Source organism: Dermacentor silvarum, chromosome 1, assembly GCF_013339745.2.
Source record: "Dermacentor silvarum isolate Dsil-2018 chromosome 1, BIME_Dsil_1.4, whole genome shotgun sequence".
Classification (NCBI taxonomy): Eukaryota; Metazoa; Arthropoda; class Arachnida; order Ixodida; family Ixodidae; genus Dermacentor; species Dermacentor silvarum.
In genome coordinates this window covers 327,986,955-328,009,510 of record NC_051154.1, presented here as the reverse complement: position 1 = coordinate 328,009,510, position 22,556 = coordinate 327,986,955, and the positions used below count along the sequence as shown (strand labels likewise).

Sequence of the window (22,556 nt, the reverse complement as noted above, 5' to 3'; positions counted from 1 at the left end):
CATGGATACAAAAAATACTAGTAATCGCAGCAAAAATACTAGTAATCGCGGGTATAAAGCTGAATATGACGGGTATAGAGCTGAATGGGAGGTTAATAAAGCAATATGACGGGTATAGAGCTGAATGGGAGGTTAAGGAAGCAGGCGCATCGGGAGCAAACGGGTGATTACAAGTATTTGGTGTCCCTTGGCACAATCCATGGTTTTCCCAAATGAGCCCGTGGGTGTCTCATCGAAGGCAAGACTGCGTTTAACGCATGCGACGTTACATGGGGCATAACAAAGGAGGTGTCGAGCCCGTTGTCCTGCTCGAGTATCGTTAATTGCTCGCAAACAAGCGCTGTAATAAGACCGCCGTATAATTTAAAGGTTAAAGCATGCAATAGTACCGGTGTCATTACGTCCAGTACATTTTTATCACGTTTTATAATATGTACGCAATCTGCGAGAGCGGGCGCCCCGCGGTTAATCGAACGTTCAGCGTGGTATCGTTCAGGCGTCAACGAAGGTAGAGAGAGAGAGCACTTTTTGTTTAAAAGCAGAGAGGGTAGAAATATTCGCTAACATGCTACTGTGCAAGGGAAGGGAACAAGGGAGAGAAAAACCCTAGGAGGACGAGGGCAAAAAAAAAAAAGCACTTCAGATTCCCATTGTGCTTTTGGCTCCTACTTGTGCGGATATATGACAACGAACCTCGCGCGCAATTAACCCCACAAAGTCCAAACACCGTTCCACACAAAGATAAATTAGAGCACATTGTTCCCCACCAGCGTAGCGGGAAAGTGCGAACATGGATACAAAAAATACTAGTAATCGCAGCTGTGCTCTAAAAATTCTTCGCTGGGTAAACATAACATGTGCTTACCTTTTGTTTTTTTTTTCTTGTTTTTTTTTCTCTTTGGTAGTATAGTTTGTTATAGATTGTCACTTGTCGGAAGGCAAGCTTCGAAACAGTGATAAAAAACAGCTGGTAGCCGCATTACATCACTCAGTGTAGCTCAGTTCTCCGTGCACTAGTCGCACTTTCCAGCACCTATATGTGGTTTTACAGATATTGCCACACGAATTTGCTGCTATGTAATTGTGCCCTAGCCGGTATCGCTGCTGAGCTATTCAGTCGTGGTTTTATTGTTAATGGTGAGGTGAACGAGCGATACGATGAAGGTAGAATACGATGAGAACGCGCTTTCGTAAAATCTTAGGCTCGGAGCCCAGGCTTGTTCTTCATAGTTTTTTATTTGATAAAGTTGGCCTTATTTCATGTAATATTATGTGGTGCCTTTTCCATGATAACGTGAAGATGATTAGCGTGTAGCTGTTGTGGCGTACGGGGAGGCCGCGCGTACATTTCACTAAAATGTTTGTACGCAACACCATCGGGAACGTTGTAGTTAAATTCTCAAGTTTGAGCTATTCGGCAGGTCAGCAGTAGCACCGAGCGGTAGCAAGGGCCACAAAAGTCCGGAAGTGTTCACAAAGAAATCATAATAATAACAATAGTTATCATTTTATATGAAAACACACATATACATTCTGCAAAGTAGAAAATACGGGGATAGCCGGCTGGCAATTGCCGCCTAGAGAGGCACAATATCTCGCCTACTCTTTAGGAAGGACGCGATCGAAATTTAAGATTGGACGGAAGGAAGGAAAGGGCAACGAAAGAAACAAGATGGCAGGCCAGAAAGATTAAAGTAAAGCAACGACAAAGAATAGAGTACGCCAGAAAGAAACAGAAAAACACGCAAAAGCAGAGAAAGAAAACACACGTGACATACTAATTACAAAAGAACGTAAAAACGAAACGAAAGAAAATTAGTTCATCCCTTGCAAAAAAAAAGAAAGAAACTGTCTACAAGCGGGATGCCAAATCAGATTTTTGTAGGAAGTTAAGTAGAGTGTGATGAGCCTGGTCGTATCGAGAAGCGCAGCGACTTGGACTATAAGAGTATAGGCCTTCAGTAGCGACGGGCGCTGCGCTTGGAAAGCAGGATACTATACGGTACTCAAGTGTCTCGCAAGAAACCTTTGCTTTATTACATGGCAAGCGATAAAATCGGTTCACTATACACCGCTCTGAAATGGGCCACTAATTTGTGAATAGGTCTTTTCCAAAATTGCTGTAAACAAGTATAACGATTTCGCCATGAGCCGTAAAGTCATATATCAAACATGTCCGCTTTAGATGCATTGGGTGGTGTGAATGTTAACGTGCATTGCAAGGCCTGCTCATGTGAGCCGTGAGTTTCTAGAGTTGAGAATCTTGATAAGAGTTGTTGCGAAACAGCCTGTGAGCGCATGGAGGCTGACGTTAACCAAAATAAAGGTCCTACGTGTGGCAGTGACATTTCTATTACCTTACATTCTCCAGAGATGTATCTGTTTAAGGTAAAAATGTTCAATTATAGATTCACTTGAGTTGTCACGTTGTGCGACTTTCGTTTCGCCTTTGATGTGTGTGTCGGTTGCAGCATTAAATGATATAGTAGTTGGCGGTTTGTGGAAATTTTGCGCGCGTCCTTCTTTCAGTTATCTCCATTTGCGCCAAAACTAATATTTAGCAGACCCCATTGGCTTGCTCATGAAGTTCTTTTTGTACAGGCATTTACTTCAATTTTAATGCCGTGTAGCAGCTCGAACGATAAGAAAAACAGGAGGTGATGAAATATTTATGCCAATAATGTTCTACAACTGTTTGTTGTTAGAAAGGGCAATGACATGCAGCGAATTTAGGCAGTGATTTTGCCGTGGTTTTCTTGCTCTGTAATATTCTATTGCCACACGGACCAAATGTTCATGCAGAGATATCCTCCACGTACTTGATCTTTATCGCGCCTATTTTTCTCCGATGTTGTTCGTGCGACACTTTGTGGATCATGGACTAGGCCAAATCAGTTTCTGTGACGGAATGTGAGAGCGCATTGCGTAGACATTTATTAGAAACTTTTTTAAGACGTTATCCTAGCAGCACGGAATGGTTATTCCTCCAGGTACTCCTTATACGGTAGTTTAAATCTATGCATCGAGTGCATACAAGTGAATACATGCATACAAGTCACAACATTTTAATGCGATTACCATTTTTTGCATACTTCGGACATTTTGAGTCTGTCTGTCTGTCCCGTTACGCTGACCCAGTGGTCCAAGTTGTCTGAGGGCTTTGGCGGCTAGGTACTTGCTCGAGGCCGTGATGGCGTCATGGTCCTTCCATCGTCATCATTGCAGCTTCGTCATGTGACTCTATTCATACTGTCGTCGTCACCCCTTCTACGCAGATCCGATGGCCCAAGTTACTGGGGTCACTGGGGCCACCAGGTATGTGCTTGCGATAATGATGCCGACGTGGTCGCTGTATCTTTGTCATTACAGCTTCGTCATTAGGCTCTCGTCAGGCCATCGTCGTTACAGCTTCGTCGTAATACAGTCGTCATGCATTCGTTGTCATACCATCGTCGTGATGCCGTCGTGACCACTCAATCGCGGTCACTCCAGCTTCGTCAGCTGACTCACGCCTTGCCGTCGCCGTCATACCAGCGTTTTCAAACCATGGTCGTTTTAGTCTTCGTGATAGAGTCATCACGCCATCGCCGTCATGCACTCTTCGTCAACGCTGTTATGAAATCGTCGTCATTATGTCGCCGTCATACAGTTCCTATGATGTGTTGTCATATACTCATCATGATGGCGTCGCGGTCGTTCCATCGTCATCATTCTAACTACGTCATCCGACTCTAGTCATGCCATTGTCGTCGCGCCTCAGTCGTCACACACTTATCGCTATACCATCGTCATTATGCCGTCGTTGTCATGCAGTCTTTGTTTTCATCTTCATCACTTCAGAAATCATCTCATCACCATCATGCCCTCATCGCCATACCACCTTCGTCGTTCGATCGACGTCATTCATTTTTCGTGATTCGTATAGTGTCGGCATTGATTATATGCCGCCGTTGTCATGCCATCGGGGTCGTGGCGTCGTCGCAAGGCAGTCGCTATCATGCGTCCTGTGTCATATCGTCGTGTCGTCCTGGTCGTGCCACCATCGCAATTCCAGCTTCGTCATCTGGCTGTCGTCATACCACCATCGTCACGACATCGTCATATACTCGTCGTCATCCCATTCTCCCCACACCGCCGTCGTCATCCCATGATCATCATTTAGTAATCGTCATCTCAATATCGTCATATGCCTTCGTTGTCATACCGCCTTTGTCACTTGATTGACGTCACTCTTTCGTGATTCTATCGTCGTCACTGCGGCGTCTTCATACAGTCGGCGTCATACCACCATGCTCATGGGTGACCTTGACAAGCAAGTATCACAGCAAAGTCGACCGATACCGGAGACAATGTATGCCGCATATAGCCGAAGCAGCAGAAATATCACAATGATCACTACATATATCAAATAAACGTGACTTCAGCAATACGGTGAGTCGCAGCATTACTTGAATGCTAATCGCTTTATGGTAGACATTCATCGTGACATGTGTTCTGCCACATTTTCATAGTTAAGTGACCTATGGTCCAATATAGTTTGATTGCTGTTAGTAGTGTTCTGGTGCCTGATAGTGTTTATTGTATATTACATTATGCGCTCTATTTATGGAGAACCAGAGATATCTGTAGTAAAATGTAGTTTGTTTTCCGTCATCAAAAAGGAGCAACCGCATAAAAGCAGCTCCGTACAGCACCTTGATAGGGCGGCTGCCCCCCCCCCCCCCCCAAGTTCTCATGGCAGTGAACAGAATAATTGTGTTATCGTAACGATGGCATTCAATAGCACTTAAATAGTCAGAAAAGGACACTGCAACAAATACAACCTACATCCGTATAGGCACGCAGCAAGAACAGCAAGTTATAGGTGACAGAAATGTGAGCTACATCTGTTACAATTTATATATCTATATACAGGAAGTTGGAATCAGCTAGCGCAAGGCAGGGGTAATTGGAGATGACATGGAGAGGCTGTTGATGATGATGATACAGGGCAGACACGACAGTGACACAATACCATTCAAGAGATCTGGCCTGGGGTGCTATGCAGGATGCGCCGAGTTTCTCGTTCGCACGAGTTTTACCCGAGTTTGCTCGATGGCAGTCAGTGAACGGAGATAGCAAGGAACGTGCAAAAACAGCAGGCAGAAAGAAATGTCGAGATAAAGCCGCGTATGACAACATGAGCGCACCCTCCGCAGCACAGTGCTTCCGCGCTTCAAGCACAGAAGACTGCGCAACAAAACGCGCCAGCGCCGCTCAATGTTATCAAAGTATTATCACCATTTAGCAATACCGGCACTATCCCGCTGTCTATCTGCACACTTGCCGTGAGCTGCTTGCCACGCCTTTCTCAGGCGCGTCAACGGCCTGCTTCCTCTTACGAGCATTATCTTTCTATCTCCGATCGAATGCGAACAGGGCACATGCAGTGCAGACTTGCAGCTACACTTTCCCTCAATCGAATACTTTGAAATACAACAAATACAATAACGAGCATTTCATTTCTTAAAGTATTGGTTTTTCGTTTTGAATGCTTTAAATTTGTGATGACAAACAGAGATCGCGCGAATTATTAAATTTTGCACTTTTTTTGCCGCGAGTGGCGACAGTGAAGGCTCGTTCACACCGGAGGCGGAGCGGCAAAGCGGACAAGCGGCCAAGCGGCAAAGTGGGGAAAACCTCCTCTCCAGGCGGCGAAAGCGGGCGGAAAACGAGGAGGCTAGTCCGATCGCCCCCGGACCGATTTTTTGCCGCCCGCCCAAGCTCGCCGCTTTGCCGCAGCCAATCAGAACGCCAGACGACGGTGGCGCTGGTGTATCTCGGCGCGAGATCTGGGCACGGGCGGTCGACCGGTGCCACGAGATGGCGACACGTCCCCCGCGAAAGCGCTCGATGCTCCGCCTCCTCGGCGGCGCGGGCAGCCAGGCAAGCCGTCTGGTCTGAACAGGCCCGCGCGGTCGCCGCCTCGCCGCTTTGAAAAGCCCGCTTGGCCGCTTTGCCGCTCCGCCTCCGGTGTGAACGAGCCTTGAGGGAAAAGCTTACACGCGGATACATTCTAGAGGGTCGCACGCACGAGCGAGTTCATACGGTGAGCAGTCGCCAGGGGTGCTGCAGGGATATTCTCGATAAAATAAATGCGATAATGACGCATAAAGTCAGTCCATTCTCTGTCTATTAGGGGAATGGCAACGCTGCGCTGCGGCATAGCTGTTCACCGCAGGTGCTTCACTGAGGTGGCTATTAAGGCCGCCGCTTTACCGACTAAAAACGACACTCTAGCCATAGGCACCGTGCATTGCAGTTTGCGCGCGATCTATGCGCCACTACAAGTGAAGCTTTGGGACGGCCAGTGTCAAAACCAGCAAAACTGGAGAGACGCTGTACACATTCGCCGTGATACTTTGGATCGCTTATCCCGAAAGAAGACTGTTCGAGTTGTGAAAATATGAAAGTGCGCATGCTCTGCGTATGATAGCACATGTTCGCAATCGATATGAGCAGCGGGAACAATTGTGAGCTTGATATCGTCAAAGCGCAGGGCATATGTCTCAAACGAGCGACGATAAGGAAGCCGTTGTATCATTTTCATCGCCTCTCTTGCGGCCGGCGTGGGCAATACTGGGGCGAAACATGAAATGTCGTAGCGCCATCTGAACAGTGAACGGTGCCCATAGAAACGGGAGCAACGGCTGTCGCTGCAAAATGGCTGTGCGGTATTCTAGTGTCCGTAGTGACGTAGTACAGTGGAAATATACGTTTATCTGCGTGCGCGAAGCCTCCGCGATGGATTGCGAAGAAGAGCGTGCTGGCCAGCGACACATTTCATCGCTTGTCATTGCTTGCCCAGTGAAGGTGCCTCTGTGCGCATGTACGCAGAATTTGAGTGTGTTGTGCACTCCAATGCCCTTGCCGATTGCCTCTGCTGCTCAGCTAACAGCGATCGCAGGTGGATATCATAACGACAGCGCAGCAATCGCATTTTGACGGGTGAGGGCTCTTGTGTGCAGTTAGGAAATTAGACTTCGAACGCAGGCAGGTGTTGCAACTGTTTAGTGTGCCACGCTTGTGATGAAGAAATGACATCGCACTGGGTCTAGAAAAGTGAGCGTTTCCCTTCGCTGACCGTGTGTGCAACACTGCGGTTCCGATACATCAACGATGACAGAGCAGCCATATCAAACGACAGCTGCGATACGTTGTCGTTGAAAAACACTACGCACTGCTCAGCATCGTCGTCCACCACCGCGCATCGACGCCTTGCAAGCAGCTACAGTGGCGTGCCGATAATTATTCGCTGTACGCTATACGTCGCCACAATGCAGACAATGAACCGTGTTGTGGGGCGATCACAGCGTAAGAAGATATCTGCATAGGCCAGCGAAAGTCGACGCTTTGTTTTTGATAGTGGTGCTCAGTACATCACCCATGACTGTGCGTTGTGCGTGTTTTATTTCGATGGTCAAGATTGTTGATGGCTCTCAGTTCCGCACCACGTCACTGTTGCCGAAAAATAAGTGGGCGTGGCCCAACCATGGTGGGCGCGCGCACATGAGTTACATTCCTCGCGCGGGGCGTAACATATGGTTTTGTATGAAAGGTGAACTCGTGCCAAACTCGTACATATCGCGAAGCTCTCCTCGAGTTGAACTCGCGAACATGGTGGCGGCAGAATCAGCCTGTGTCATCGCATCCAGAGGCAGCAAGCGTCAATATGACCGTCTGGACTCCTTCACCTACATGACCAACGTAGTGTTTCAGCCTCATTTTTTGCCTTTCCAAAACGTCAGTGCGCTGGCTGTGTGACGACTTAGGCGATGGCCCTCGTCGGAGGAGACAGCGTGGCGGGCAAATTATGCTTTCCGAGCACAGAATGGTGTGACTGAGCTGCAGAGGAAAAGTTCGTGCGATCGCTTCGGCTCTCTCCGGCTTCAACCGCACTTTGTCCACCGCGCCCCAGCCAAGCTCCGGCGTCGTCATCGGAGTACTGGGGCACCTGCGAGCACCTGGCCTTCAACCCGGACCAACCAACCTGCGAAGGCGAAGTGGTCACATTATAAAGGAAGACTTAGAATGGACGCTGGGCTACCTTCTGGTGCAACAGGTGCCGAAAGCAGTTTTCGCAGTTACACGGTACCGCTGCACTGCACGGGCAGAGAGGCGAAGGAAGTTACTTCGTCAACACCGACCGCCTCGGCCGTCCGAGCGACCACCTCTTCAGGCGGCAAATGATTTCGCTCACGTACTGCGTGAGTAAAAGCGTAGACATATGAATGTTGAAGGAGATGACCGGCGACTTGTTTCCTCTATCGGAGCACGCCATCGCCGACTGGAGGAACTACCCCCGTGAGGTCGCGAAGGACGAGCTGCTGGCGCGACCTCTACTCGGTGGCCCCGGGAAGATAGCGCAAATTGACGAGTGCCTTCTTCGCGGCGAGCAAAAGTACAATCGAGGCCGCCTAATGACGGGCGACAACAGTCCGCCGAGCCGACAAAACTACGGCGGTGTTGAAGGTGGAGACAGCGGGGCGGGAAAATTATGCTTTCCGAGCCCATGGGCCTTCGGCACGGTCTCTGCGACCAGAGGGGTGCTGCGGCTTTTCAAGGTCGTCTGACGAAAGGCGGCGACGCTAGGTGCCATTATGGCAGCCAATGTTCAACGGCCCCGGGGGACCATTATTCATAGTAAAGAATTAACCCTTTACCACTGTATCCCAAATTTAGTGGATGCTAACAGGGCTGTGCCTCAATATGCATGGGAAGACAGTCTCCGCAGCGTGAACGTTGTGGAGCCCATCACGGGCGTTCACACACAAAAAATAAAAAGTTAATGTCAAAAAGTGAAGCGCCACCTCGTCAGCGATGGGTACAGGGTAACTGCACCGATGCTTGAGTCCCACCTGGGATGGATGTGATGGCAGTCAACGGCCACGTGTGTGGCCGTTGACTGCCATCACATTTATCCCAGGTTCCATCCATCCCAGGTTATAACAAACGCAAGACCCTTTCTTGCGTTTGTTAGAAGCCACGGATCGCTCGGGGCTACCCAGTATGAAGACTCTTTCCTGCGGTTGTTAGCAGCCATCGCTCGGCGCTAGCCAGTATGAAGGTGCATCACAAAGTAAAAGAAAATAAACCGTAATTTTCGGGCCCTTGTATGAGTGCTTTCCGGAATTCCTGAGTGCTTACACGGTAAGTGCGCGGCAAACCACTTCTGCGCTAGCCGACGCTCACTTCGTCTCGCAGCCTTGCTACAGCGGGAGCAACGAGCGATCTGTTGAAGCCCAGTGTGAAAACCAGGAGCACACCAATCTGTGTTTGAAAATGGGAGCGCAAGCACGTAGCGAGCCGCACCAATTCAATCCAGAGGAAAGAGAGGGAGCAACGAGCGATCTGTTGAAAACCCAGTGCGAAAACCAAGCGCACACGAATCTGTGCTCGGAAATGCGAGCGCAAGCACGTTGCGAGCCATGCTAATCTAATCCAGAGGAAAAAAAGAGGAGGGCGAGCGTCGCTTCGTGGTGTAACGGAAAAGGTATTAAACTACAAATTAGCTTAATACACATTGTACATCTTGTAAACTTTAAAATGCTTATACCCCAGGTTAATGTGACTAATATTATTGTACTAAATGCATTTATTTTAGAACTTGCTTGTGCCTGTAATGCACTCGGTGGAACGGCAAACAAGTGAAAGTAGGCACGACCATGCACCGACCGTATGATCACGTGAGCCCCAGTTTGTCGACCGCCCATATGGCGAATAGCAAGGGATGATAGCCACCCAGAGTGAACTAGATAAACCAATGAAACTGGAGGCGTGCCGACGGACAAACTTTGTCTTGTTACCATTAGTTCTTTCATCTTGGGGCATCTCCAGAGTTCGGGAAGATCCCGAGTTTCGCCAAACTCGACGCATCCTGCATAGGACCCCTGAAATGAATATACAAGCTACTCCAAGCGGAAACTGCCAGTGCTTAACGTGTATACTTGTTCCCGTATACTTAACGAATACCATTAAAGGCACTGAATTCGGGATCTCTTGCAAATTTTGGTCCAAACTCATTTAGAAGTGCGCGTACCGTAAACTGAGCATTTGTGTGCCGTAAATTGTGAGGCAGGTACTAACATGCCAACGCTTATTATGACGTGTTTATTCTTTGATACTTTCTCTGTAAACTTTGCGATGTCAATTAGGGTTGGATCCTTCTTAGCATATAGCGGACTTGTAAACCCGACAGAGACTAAAATCATATAGTGACTTGACATTGACAATACTTTTTTTGAACGGACGTCGTGGCATTGCAGTGGCAATAAATTTTGGAAATAATTCGAATAACTCGCTCCTGTAACAAAAGTAGCCTAATAATGTTCTCTGAAGTGGTAGTTGCACCATAATACAAAGTGGGCAGAAATGGAAAAATTTTAATTGAGAAATTGGATGCTCTTATTTCGGTCTGTTATTTGAATTTGCGCATAATAGCTAATAACTTGTTTATTTTTTACTGCAGCAAACTTTAGGCGCTGTTACCATCTACGCTGCTGCTGTCGCCATGACCACAAGTAAGCAACTGGACAACTTTTGGCAGTCAGTGAGATCTAAAATTCGGAAACTTCTTTAAAGTTCTTATTGTGGCAGCACAAAGGCGGCTACAACATACGCAGAAAAAGATACACATGATGAACTGTAAACCTACAACTGAGTGACCGTGAATTTTGTGGTTCTTTGTATGTTGCAGTTTTTTTTGTACTACCACCATGCAGCAGGTGATCCTTCATAGGCTGTCCTCTTTAATGACTAAGACATTGAATTAGTTTTTCAAGGACTAAAACGTATTTAACATTCTACCTCTTATCTCAATACCAGTTCGGAAGTCTTTCATAATTACCGTTGTAGCTTTCTGCAAACATATTGCAAACATAAGTTGTTTTTCATTTTTTTGTATAAAATAACTTCCAGGCGAACATTTTGGTTTCGTAGCAATGATTTGGAGGAATAATAGGTCTAACAACGAGCAGGTGGAAGTCGTAAAACAAAGTCAATTATTATGTCACAAGCTTCCAAAAATAGCCACAGTTATGTTTGAAATGTAATTCGATGAATTCATTTAGAAATTTGGCTCCGTAAACATGTGAATGTATCCTGCCCAAATATAGCACTTCATGCTTTGTGCTACCATTGTGCTATTTAAAAACCTCAATGAACTTCATTCAAACGCATGTTGTCTTTATTTACTGCCTGAATGTGACCTGGACTATAAGTTGATGTGAAAAGCATTTAGCCAAGTTCTTTCATTTCAGACAAAAATAAAGGGGCACCATTCAGGGCTGCTCAAAAGCCTAGGGAAATAAAGGGATGTAGCCAAAACTGCTTACCAATTAACAGTACTAAAAAAATGAGGAAGAGTCGGAGCAGGCCCACGCGCCATCACCACTAGATATGCGTAATAGCCACTGCAAGAAAGATCTGCTTAAGTCCTCAATAATGTTACTAAAATGTCAGCTGAGTTTATGATGCATCGAGACCATGATTCCAGCACAAATAATGAAGTCGGAGTGTATTCAGCGCAGCTTTATATTTCGTTACGAAGCATAACAGCACATTCGGACGCAAAATGCATTCTTAAGTAATAAAAAAGCTTTAGAAATCTTAGATAATTAGATATTATCAATCCGTTGCGCTTATTAATGGAAGTGCCTGTCAGGTCAAATGCTTGCCCTTGTTGAAATTATTTTCTTTAAGGGGAGAACAAACATTTCTGGAAGATTTTCGTGTGCTAGAGGAGGAGGAGGAACAAACCTTTATTGAAACCAGCAGTTTAGTTGGCTGGGCCTAGGCCTCGCACGTAGGGACGTCGAGGTCTGGCCTCTTCGCCGCCTCGCAGGCTTGCTGGGTTGCCCAGAGTTGGTCGTCGAGGTGGGAGCTGCGCAGGGCGGCGTGCCATCTCGACGAGAGGGTCACAGTATAAATGGTCAGATATTGGTGTTTACATTTCCATAGCATGTGGGGAAGCGATGCTGCCTGCAAGTGTTACTAGGGTAGATGTCTTGGTAGGTCCTGTGGTAACGTGTTAGTGCGGGGTACGTGTTTGTAACAGGCGAAGGTAGGTTTCCTCTTAATACGATCTCGACCGGGTGAGGTGGGTCGTCACCGCAACAATCAGGAGAACGTGACGAAGGTGGGTATAGTAATGAGGAAAAAAATTGAAAATACTGTGTTCACTTCATTGGTACATGGTTGTGACTCTATCCGAGTCTCGAGTGGTTCTGTCTAACACGGTGGTCAGGACGGCCTTAAATATCCCCTCGTGGTCTTGTGGTAGCCGATATCTCCCTGGGGAACTTGTGGAAGTGTCAGTGCGTTTATCAGGTTGTCAAGTGGACGACCTTTTTCCCTTCGTACCTTCTCCTTTGGGTGCTTGCCTTTGCGTCTGCTCAGAGCGTGGAGGGGTGACGCTTTCTCGGGTATGAAGGCGATTATCTCGTCACGGAAAAACGCGCGGGCATGATTCCCACAACTGAAGGATGCGAGTTTCCAGGAAGATAAGAGCCTCGCTTCATGGGAAAGCGCGTGGGCATGATTATCACACCTTAGAGATTCGAGGTTTCAGGAAGGTGATAAAAGCCTCTCGTCATGGGAAAGCACGCAGGATGTATCCCACACTTTGAGCGGTCGAATTTCAAGCCGATCATAACAGCCCGTCCGCCGCCACAGAAGGTGTCGAAGGGGTTGCAGCATCCAAGCACCTCGAAGAGACTGGTAGACCCCGTGCCTCTGCTTCGTTTCACCGGTCGTTCTAAGTTAGGCCAGGTGACACCTTCTGGAAATAGGCGACACCAAGCCCTAGGTACAGCAACAGAGAGCACCCAACTAACCATTAGAACTGCCAGGTTCACACGTTCTTCACATAAAACCTTATCGAACTCATACTTGCAGCCCTCGCTCGAGATCCTCGAGAATTAACAAAAGGAGAAAACTAGACTTCAATGCGTATTTTAACTAATCCAATACCTAATGTTTTTTTGTTTCTCTTGCCCGAAAAACCCACGTTGATTGAGAGACTGAGAGCGCATTGAAAACGATCAAAGTGATAAATGCTGCGCAGTGAGTTACCCGTTTGGTCAATGCTACCTGCCAGTACCAGCGCTTCTAATGCAAAGCGTACTGGGCTGTGATGATCGCTTAAACTCCAAATTAAACTGATTCATAAAGTGGCATCTTTAAAGCTAGAAAACAAAAGGCCATACTCTATCTACACGCAACACCGTGAAAAAAAATTTCTTCTCTGAACGCGCTTTAGGAAATCAAAATTCTACAATGGTAACCGATAAACGCACCTACCCTGTATGCATTGACTTAGCCAAAATGGTTTGTTTCTACAAACTTGCAATGGGCCAATGCCTACCTGCAATATCAGCGCATCCACGAGCCACCACCGTCGCAAAACCTGCTTCGTGGTTTTATTCGCGTAACTGGCTCGCATAACAATCAATGCAACGAAACACCGAGCTCAATGCGAAACCTTTGAAATAAAATAAAAAAATATAAGTTCGTAATAACTAACGAAAGAAAAAATATGCATCGCCGCTCTATTTACAAATTTAAGAACAAGAACCCTATGGATGCGCCCAATTCGACAATTACTTCCTCTTAAGGCGCGCTCGACCAGGTCATAATCTGAAAGTCATTGGGCCTCGCCAGGGGCAACAAAGGGCGCCAGAGATACACGGCCCCCTCCCGTCACCTGACCGTTTGTGTGGCCGCAGGTTTCTTTCTCGTCTCGGAGAGGGAGGCCGTAAACGCGAGAAGAATCGCTATTATATATTCCGTTGTCCTCGCTCTGGCGGGCATACCCCCTCATTGACTGTTTGACTGGCACTGTGTGTGCGCGCATACCTCAGCCAGGTTGACCCTTTCAGCCGCATTCCTACTCGTGGAGACGCGCCCTGTTCTGTATTCATCCGCCTTTGGTGACGTCTGTTTTCACAACCACCATAACGAGCCCTTTGAAGTTCTGCGTGATGGCCTGTTCCCTTGGCTTACAGGCTGTGGTATGGCGTCTTTCTCGAATTTGCGCTGCGCTAAATACTTCGCTCATTTGCGCCGTCTGAAAAATATTTGCCTCGCCAGGCAGTCACCGAATGTGCTTCTAAAATCCCTGAGCGTCGGGTTCCTGCCCTGCTACGCCGCCATGGCAGTCTCCTTTCCTTTGGACAATTCCGGAACATTGCCCAAATGCGTAGGCACAAGGGAGTTTTTCAGCGCCTCCTTGACCTTTTTAGAGCTGCTGAAACAAGCCTTGTCACCGCAAGGAATGTCCTCCGGAATAGTCACTGTTTCTACCTTCGCGGCATACTTGCTCTCGTCTACCGCAAGACCAGCAGCAAACACCCACCCCAGGACCCAGCCCGGTTCCTGTCAAGACTATCGAAACCCAAGGACCTCTCCCAGACCAACGAACTCCTACCCCCACTGACAAGCCTACCTGGGCCGACAAGGTGGCAGGCAAAGGTGAGACCCGCGCAGCGCAGCGTCAGGGACACTTGCCACAGCAACCTGACCCAGAACTAGCGCAGCTAAAACGCATGTATGCGGAGCGGGCTAAAGAAATCCAATCGCTTAAAGAAGAGCTAGCAAAACAACAGGCCCCCTCATCGCGCGAGGGCAGCATTAGCAGCGGCCCCGTCTCGATACGCGGCGCTAAGAAACGAGCAGGCCTGACGCCTCAGGCCGAAGAGCAATCCGAGCTTGAATGGTTTACAGCTAACATATACGCCATACTAGAAAAGTACCGCGCAGAGACCATGACTGAGTATGGCGCTTTCAACGCTAAACTCGAGAGCATGCAGAAACAACTTAACGAGCTGGCTACATGACCAGCACAAATTGACGCGAGGACTAAGGTGTTGGAGGAGGACCTGGCACGTGGAAAGCGCGCTGGGCTAATACCTAGGCCTTAAAATGGCGTCGTCACAATCATTCACAATTTGGCAATGGAACACTAGTACCCTCCGCACGCGGAGAGAAACGTTACAACAATTCATTGGCTCTATAACCCAACGACCAGCCGTCATTCTCCTGCAGGAAACGCGTATCGACCAATTCGCTCTTCGCGGATATAGAGTCGAGGCCGTCTGTGGGAACAAAGCTCGAGGCATAGCCACCTGTGTGGCTAAGCCTTACGCTTACACGACACATGCGATACGCCCAGTCCTCAAAATAGAGCATCAGATGATAGAAATCATCCCCGACGCTCACATTAAGCAGTCTATATTTATCCTTAACGTGTACAGTTCACCTTCGCACAGTACAGAAACATTCACCACACTAGTAACTAAAGCGACGCAGATAGCAGGCAACCATCCCCTCATCATCGCGGGGGACTTCAACGCCCCCCACGTAGACTGGCGATACAATCGCACAACACAGAAAGGACGCCGCTTACAAACGCACATCACTCAACACAATCTAGTGTTACTTAACGACGTCTCTACCCCCCCCCCCCCCCACACATAGGTAACTCAGTGTCACGGGACTCATCCCCTGATCTGACCCTAGTACGCAACGTATCGAATCTCACATGGGTTAACCTGCAAGCTAACCTATGTAGCGATCACTTTATCTGTAGCACTACACTCAATATAAGCAGCCCCGAGCCCAGACACTTTAAACTGGTAGACTGGGACTTCTTTAGGCAAATTCGAAAACAAGACACCGACCATTACTCTTCCCTCGCTGAACACTTTACGAGACTACAGCGGGACGTAAAACAAGCTACCAAAAACACCTCTACAACACGCAACATCGACCACATGGACAGCCACCTCGCACATGTCCTGGAGGCTCACAAAAGTCTTCAAAGATGGTGGAGAACGCAAAAGCACAATTGTAGGCTACGAAAAAGAATCGCATTGCTTAAACGACAAATCGAAGACGACAACCCGACACTAACACGCCAACAGTGGAATGAGGTGTGCAATTCGCTCGACGCACGCATGAGAAAAGGTCTAAAATGGGACCTTCTCAAGCACCTGCTCGGAGACAAGCCCATCAAGTCAGAGCAACGACTAACCCTAGATAGACTGTTACACCAAGCGCGAGGGCAGCAACTTACAGATGCGCATATTTTAGAAGCTACAGCAGCCCGGTATCTATGTACAGAACCTAGCTCACATGAAGACTACCCACCTTACGCGGGGGTCACTCACAACCCATTTGAGGAGGCTATAACCAGCGCTGAAATACGCGCGGTAATAGCAGAGCTCAACACTAAGTCAGCCCCGGGTCCTGACGGAGTCACCAACAAGCTACTTCGCAACCTGGCTGACAATGACATTGAATCACTAACCACCCACTTGAATGAGGTTTGGAAGCAAGGGAGCGTCCCGCCAGAATGGAGGGCCGCGACCGTCATTCTCATTCCCAAAACGAACAGACCCCTGGAGCTTGACTCTCTACGACCCATTTCCCTCACATCTTCTGTGGGTAAGGTCATGAAGCACGTAATTCTCCGCCGAGTAACAAAACATGCAGAGCAAGAGCACCTCTTCCCATTCAATCAAGTCGGGTTCAGGCCGGCTATGGCCACGCAGGACGTACTCCTCATGCTGCAGGAGACGTTACTTAGAGTAAGAAGCAAAGACCACAAAGCAATTCCAGCTCTCGACTTAGAGAAAGCTTTCGATACCGTAAGCCACGGTCATATACTACACGAGGTTCAGGAGGCAGGCCTAGGTCGCCGCTTCTACGAATACGTCCGCTCTTTCCTAAGAGCCAGAACGGCTACACTTAAAGTTGGAGATCTCAACTCACACATCTACAACCTAGGCCCGCGCGGCGCCCTGCAAGGGTCGGTGCTCTCACCTTTTGTTTTCAATTTAGCCCTCAGACAACTGTCGCAAAAGCTGAAACATATCGAAGGCGTAGAGCACGCGTTCTACTCCGATGATATTACTATTTGGCGCAATGCACGCAGCGACGGACAAATCGAAGCATGCCTTCAGGAAACAATTAATACAGTACAAAACTTTTTAAAGCCCATGGGCCTCAAACTCTCGGCAGCTAAGTCCGAGTTGCTGCTTATGCCACCGCAACACGGCCGCAACAACAGCGAACCAACTATATACCTATCCACAACGGACGGCTCGGATATCTCGATAGTGTCGTCGGTTCGAATTCTAGGCGTTACCCTGCAGGAGAATGGCAAAGACAACTTAACAGTCACACATCTCACCAAAAAAGCTGAGGCAGTCATTTACCTCGCCCGACGCGTCGCTAATAGACACGCGGGACTCACAGAAGAGAGCTTACTACGCACATTTCACGCGTTCTTAATGTGCCACGTTCACTACGTTGTCTGCGCTCACCTGTGGAGCAAAGGCGATGAAACTAAAGTGGACAACCTCATCCGAAAGTGCACGAAACGAATACTTGGTCTACCCATGACGGCAAGCACGCAGCGCCTGCTAGGCCTTGGGGTACACAATGCATTCAAAGAAATCACAGAAGCACAAAGAATGTCCCAGCTCATACGCCTGTCCTCGACAGCTGCGGGCCGGGAACTCCTCTCACACATGTCTTCCTATCCCAACTCAAGTCAATGATCCAACACCATTACCGCAACACCTTCGTGCTAAAATCACAGTACTACCCTTCCCCAGGAATATGTACCCGGTGCATAATCATACTCGAAGAAGGAAGGGCACGCGCTAAAGCCTTACTAAAAGCGGCCACCCTACACGCGACAGACGTGGCTTTCGTAGATGCCGCTAAATACGCAGACAAACCCTACTTTGCGGCTGCGGCGGTCGCCCCAGACGGGACAGCCCTCAATGCTATTACCATACAAACAAAGAAAGCCTGCGAGGCCGAACAAGTGGCCATTGCCCTTGCTCTAGCCCTCCCTCAGCGCGACACAATATTTCCCGACTCCAAACCCGCTGCACTGGCATACCGCCGCGGTACACTATGCCAGGCGGCCTTAAGCATTCTAGCATCCGCTCAAATAAACGAAGACAAGCACATACACTGGTTTCCGGGCATGAAGGCCTCAACGTTCAACCAGGGGTCCCCAACGGTAATGAGCTGGCCCATTACCTCGCGCGAGATCTTACGCGCCGCGCGGGGACGCGGGCCGGCTCACCGACCAGGAGCCCCAACACGCACCCGGAGCCACTCCTCATCTATCACGAGATTCGCTCGCACCAGAAGTTATCGAGAAAGGAATTCCCCTCACCTCACCCAACACTAAATAAAGCACAACAATTAACGCTTAGATTGCTGCAAACGCACAGTTACCCCAACCCCTATATATGCCGCAAATACCTCCCAGATATAAGGCCAGAATGCCCTAAATGCAAAAATCTAAAGTGCGACTTAAATCACATGCTGTGGCAGTGTCCCGCGTTAAACGCTTGCTTCGGGTCTCCTGCCACCGAGGACGACTGGATCAACCACCTCAGGAGCCCCGACAGGGCCCTTCAACACCAGGCCGTACAGAAGGCCCAACAGGTGGCTGGCGAGCTCCGACTCCCAGTCCCCACATGGGCGGAGCCACCGGGCCGGCCCCCGTAAGGGGTTCCCAGGCCCCTTCAGGACCTTTAATAAAGTTAATTCTCCCTCTATCTCTCGTCTACCGCGATTTTTTCTTTATCAACCTTCAGAAGGTCTAAATAGCCCTCCGAATGTGGTAGCTCCAAATTAGTTTATAATTCCTCTGCCAGCCCTTGCTGCGGTATTCCCACCGAACTGGATGCCTTCTCGCTAGGGCCTGTTTCACTGCTTTCACTAGCTAGAGGCTGTGCTGCCTTAGTATCTATGCCGTGTTCGATCCCAGCCGCGATCTCCTGAGCCTTGGAACGCCGGAGAGCTTGGACTGTATGGTCGCCAAAACTTACGCCTTTTTCCTCAACAGCATCTCCGAGCGATTTGAAAATAAGTAGGGGTATTGTTTGGACAGATTTTGCGGTACTGCGGCTTCAGTCAGCAGTAGTCCAAACGGCCGTTCGATCTTCACGCTGGCTATGGGCAAGCAAACACTATTCTCCTCAACTACCTGCAGGATCCACGCATGTTCCGCGGTGAAATCCTCAGGTTGCACATACTCAGGGTGGACGATGTGGATTGTCACGCAGCCGAGTCCCTAAGTACTCTACATGGCGTTCCGTTCACTGCGAGGTCGCGAAGGTAGGGTTCTAAGAGCACCAAGTTGTCGTCGTCCTTCACGAAAGAAAAAAACAATTCTAGGCTTTCTACAGCCGATCACAAGGTGTGCAGGCTCCTGGCAACGGAAACAGACGACCGGTTTTCTAGCCTCAAAAACCTTTTCTGTTTTTCTTTCGTCTTTCACTGCGGTTTTATTCTGTCCGGAATTATCGGTCGCCGTGTCTTTGGTCCCACCTCCAGCTTTCTCTTTGGGAAAGGGGCGCTTGTTTTTCTCTTTGCTGAATTTAGTGAATGGCCTGACGCGTGTTTTTTCGGATTCGTGACATGCGGCGAATTCATCTGCTAGCACTGCAGCACGTTCCAATCCCTTTTCGCCCGAGCTATCTTGAATCCAAAGGCGTATCTCTTCGCTCAAGTACCCATAGAACTGATTTGCTGATTGCCTGGCCTGATCCCTCTGCACGTCTAGTTCTTTTAGCCTTATTTCGTGAGCTCTTTGTTCTTCTCCTTCCTTTCTTTCCGCGGCTTCAAGCTCCTTTTGTTCAGCTTTCTCAACGCTTTCCCTTTCTTGTGCAGGGTTTGGTTCAGCTTTCTCAGCTCGTTTCTCTCTCTCTTCTCATGCTTCTGAAATTTCGTCCTCAAGAGCCCCGCACTTCTCAATCACCTCAGTAAACTGCCGCTTTCTCTGACTTTTCCCTACCTGAATTCCCAGTTCTTCACAAAGTAATAACAACTCTGGCATTATCCTTTTGCTCAAATCCATGGTCAATCCCGAACGGGGACTTTCTTACTCTGCTGTGACACGAGGAAGCTTTTAGCAGGAGCCTGAACGTACAGAATCTAATGCGCTGTTTTAGAGAACACACCAGCTAAAACCTGGCAAATTCTCAATGAAAGTCAAGCGCTTACCATTCTGCTGAAGCCAGGACGAAGGGTGGAGTATCCCATTGCTGCGAACCAGCTGATACGATCTCGACCGCGTGAGGTGGGTTGTCACCGCAAAAATCAGGAGACGGTGACGAAGGCGGGCTTAGTGATGAGGGAAGAAATAGAAAAGACTGTACTCACTTCATTGGTACATGGTTGTGACTCTATCCAAGTCTCGAGCGGTTCTGTCTGACACGGGGGCCAGGACGGCCTTAATTAACCCCTCGCGGTCTTGTGGTAGCCGATGTCTCCCTGGGGAATTTGCGGAAGTGTCAGTGCGTTTATCAGGTTGTCAAGTGGACAACCTCTTTCACTTCGTGCCTTCTCCTTTGGGGGCTCGCCTTCGCGTCTGCTCAGATCGTAGAGGAGTGACGCTTTCTCGGGGATGAAGGCGATTATCTCGTCACGGGAAAACGCGCGGGCATGATTCCGACACCTGAGGGATCCGAATTTCCAGGAAGGTGATAATAGCCTCTCGTCACGGGAAAGCGCGCGGTGATGTATCCTACACTTTGAGCGTTCGAATTCTCAGCCGATCATAAAACTGTGCTCTTTTTACCTTGTGATGAGGGATGGGGAACGTTCTTCTTCAGGAATTCTTTAGGAATTAAATGCGTGGACGATTGTTTTTGTACCGTGCCATCAACGACGCACTGTTTTCATCGAAAACAACGTTGTCGATTGGTGCGATCGATGCCCTTATTTTATTGTAGTATCCCTGTGTAAGCAAAAAAATATTACACCATCTTCCCGTAGGGGAACCCTGAGTAGTAGGCGAAGCAGCCATGGAGTCGACTCAAGTTCCCATTAGTTTTCAGATCGGCCTGTCACCGCTGCCGTTTCGTGGCAGCGGCTCGAGCCCTTTTCCCCGTGGCGCTGTCCACGGCGCTGACACTGGCGTTGACGCTGGCGCTGTCCGTGGCACTCATCGCGGCGTTGCGGGAGGAGAATGAGAGGAGTGGAGCGCACGCGCGCGTCATTATACCGCGAGCTACAGGGGCGCCTCCCAGCGGAGTATGCAGCGCCTACCGTCGCGCCTCTAACCTTAGCTGCTTCGCAATATCGCGCGCGGAGCCGCAGGTGCTGCCATTCGTTGCGCAATCCGGAGAGCAGAGGAGCGGCGGAGATGAGCAAAGGAATGCCGAGAGGAGATGAGACAAGGAGAGGAGGGGGAAGGGGGATGCGCATGTGCAGTGCCAGTGTGGACGCCACACTGCGGATGGCTGGAGGGAGGGAGTGACATAGCCCGACCATAAGCTGCTTCGCATCTAAAATACAGCGACGGTTATGATACTCCCTAATGCGAAATTTGAGCGCAGCTGTATACGTGTTTTCATTTCACGATATATTGACTGACGAGGCCAATCTGTCTCGTGCGGTACTTGCAAACGGAGCGAAGTCTTGCGCGACGGCCTGGCTAATGGGGTGATCGCGAGAGGAAGTGCGTGGGTGACGCGTGGACGCGATTCACAGCAGCCGCCACAGACAACCTCCGCTCATGAAGCGTTTTGTTTCCATGCAAACTACGCGCGCTACTCTGGCGCCATCTCGTAGCCATGGTCGCCGCAAAGCCCCTTGTGCGCGGCACTACGCTTTGCTTCTCACCATTTCACCATACCCTCCTACACTTTACGCTTCATGGTTCCGCTGCAGCCTCCTCCTCGCGCTCTCTTCGCTCTCAGCGCTTTTTTTCATATCCCGGTGCGCTCCGCGTTCGCTCTCATTTTTCGCTGTGCTCGTTCGTTCTATTACGAGATAGGACGCCGACGCTCGCCGCAGGAAGGGGCGCCTAAGAGCTGCGCTCTAATAATTATAGCTCACACAGAGTCACTGTAAAAAATATCTTGAAGCTTCACTCAAGCTCAACATACTGCTGGATCAGAGAGAGATAAATAAGTAGGAAAGGCGGCAGGGTTAACCAAGGTCTCGCCCGGTTGGCTACCCTACTCGTAGGGAAAAGCAAAGGGGAAATAAAAGTATGAAAGAATGAGAGTTATTGTGCGCACGCCCTCTTCTTAATGTTCACTTAGGTATATAGACAGTAGCACTCGTGTAGTCGTGTGGTAGTCAAGAAGCTTAGCGCTTTGATGGCCTTATGCATAATAGACGTCTGCGGCCAAGCTACCAGGATTTTAGATACCGAGATAAATCTATCGTCTAAGCGGCTACGACTAGTACGCAGAGCATACCGTTGAGAGTCGAAGGTTGGACAGTGATCCAGAAGGCTTACGTAACTATAGCCTTCTGGATCACTGTCCAACCTTCATGAGAAGCGTGGCTCACTGGGACTAAGACTAACCAGAAAGAAGACCTAGGCAAGCTCACTCCTTCTCAAAGACCAAGAATGAGGCCCCGCCAGAATCACTCTGATACCGACTAGCCATAATCAAACTCAGGCACGCTCTCTTGGTCATGTGCTCAATTCATATTTACGCATGCTCACCTAAATTCATAGAAACACTCATTCA

At 48.9% G+C, this 22,556-nt stretch overlaps 1 protein-coding gene across 1 annotated transcript in view; it reads left to right on the top strand.

The window, feature by feature from the left end:
* Positions 1-22,556, top strand: part of LOC119443035 (sodium-coupled monocarboxylate transporter 2-like) — a 109,290-nt gene that overhangs the window by 30,329 nt on the left and 56,405 nt on the right. The window contains exon 4 of the mRNA XM_037708164.2: positions 10,508-10,559. Within this exon, the coding sequence (XP_037564092.1) occupies positions 10,508-10,559 (52 nt within the window). The remainder of the gene's footprint in view (positions 1-10,507; positions 10,560-22,556) is intronic.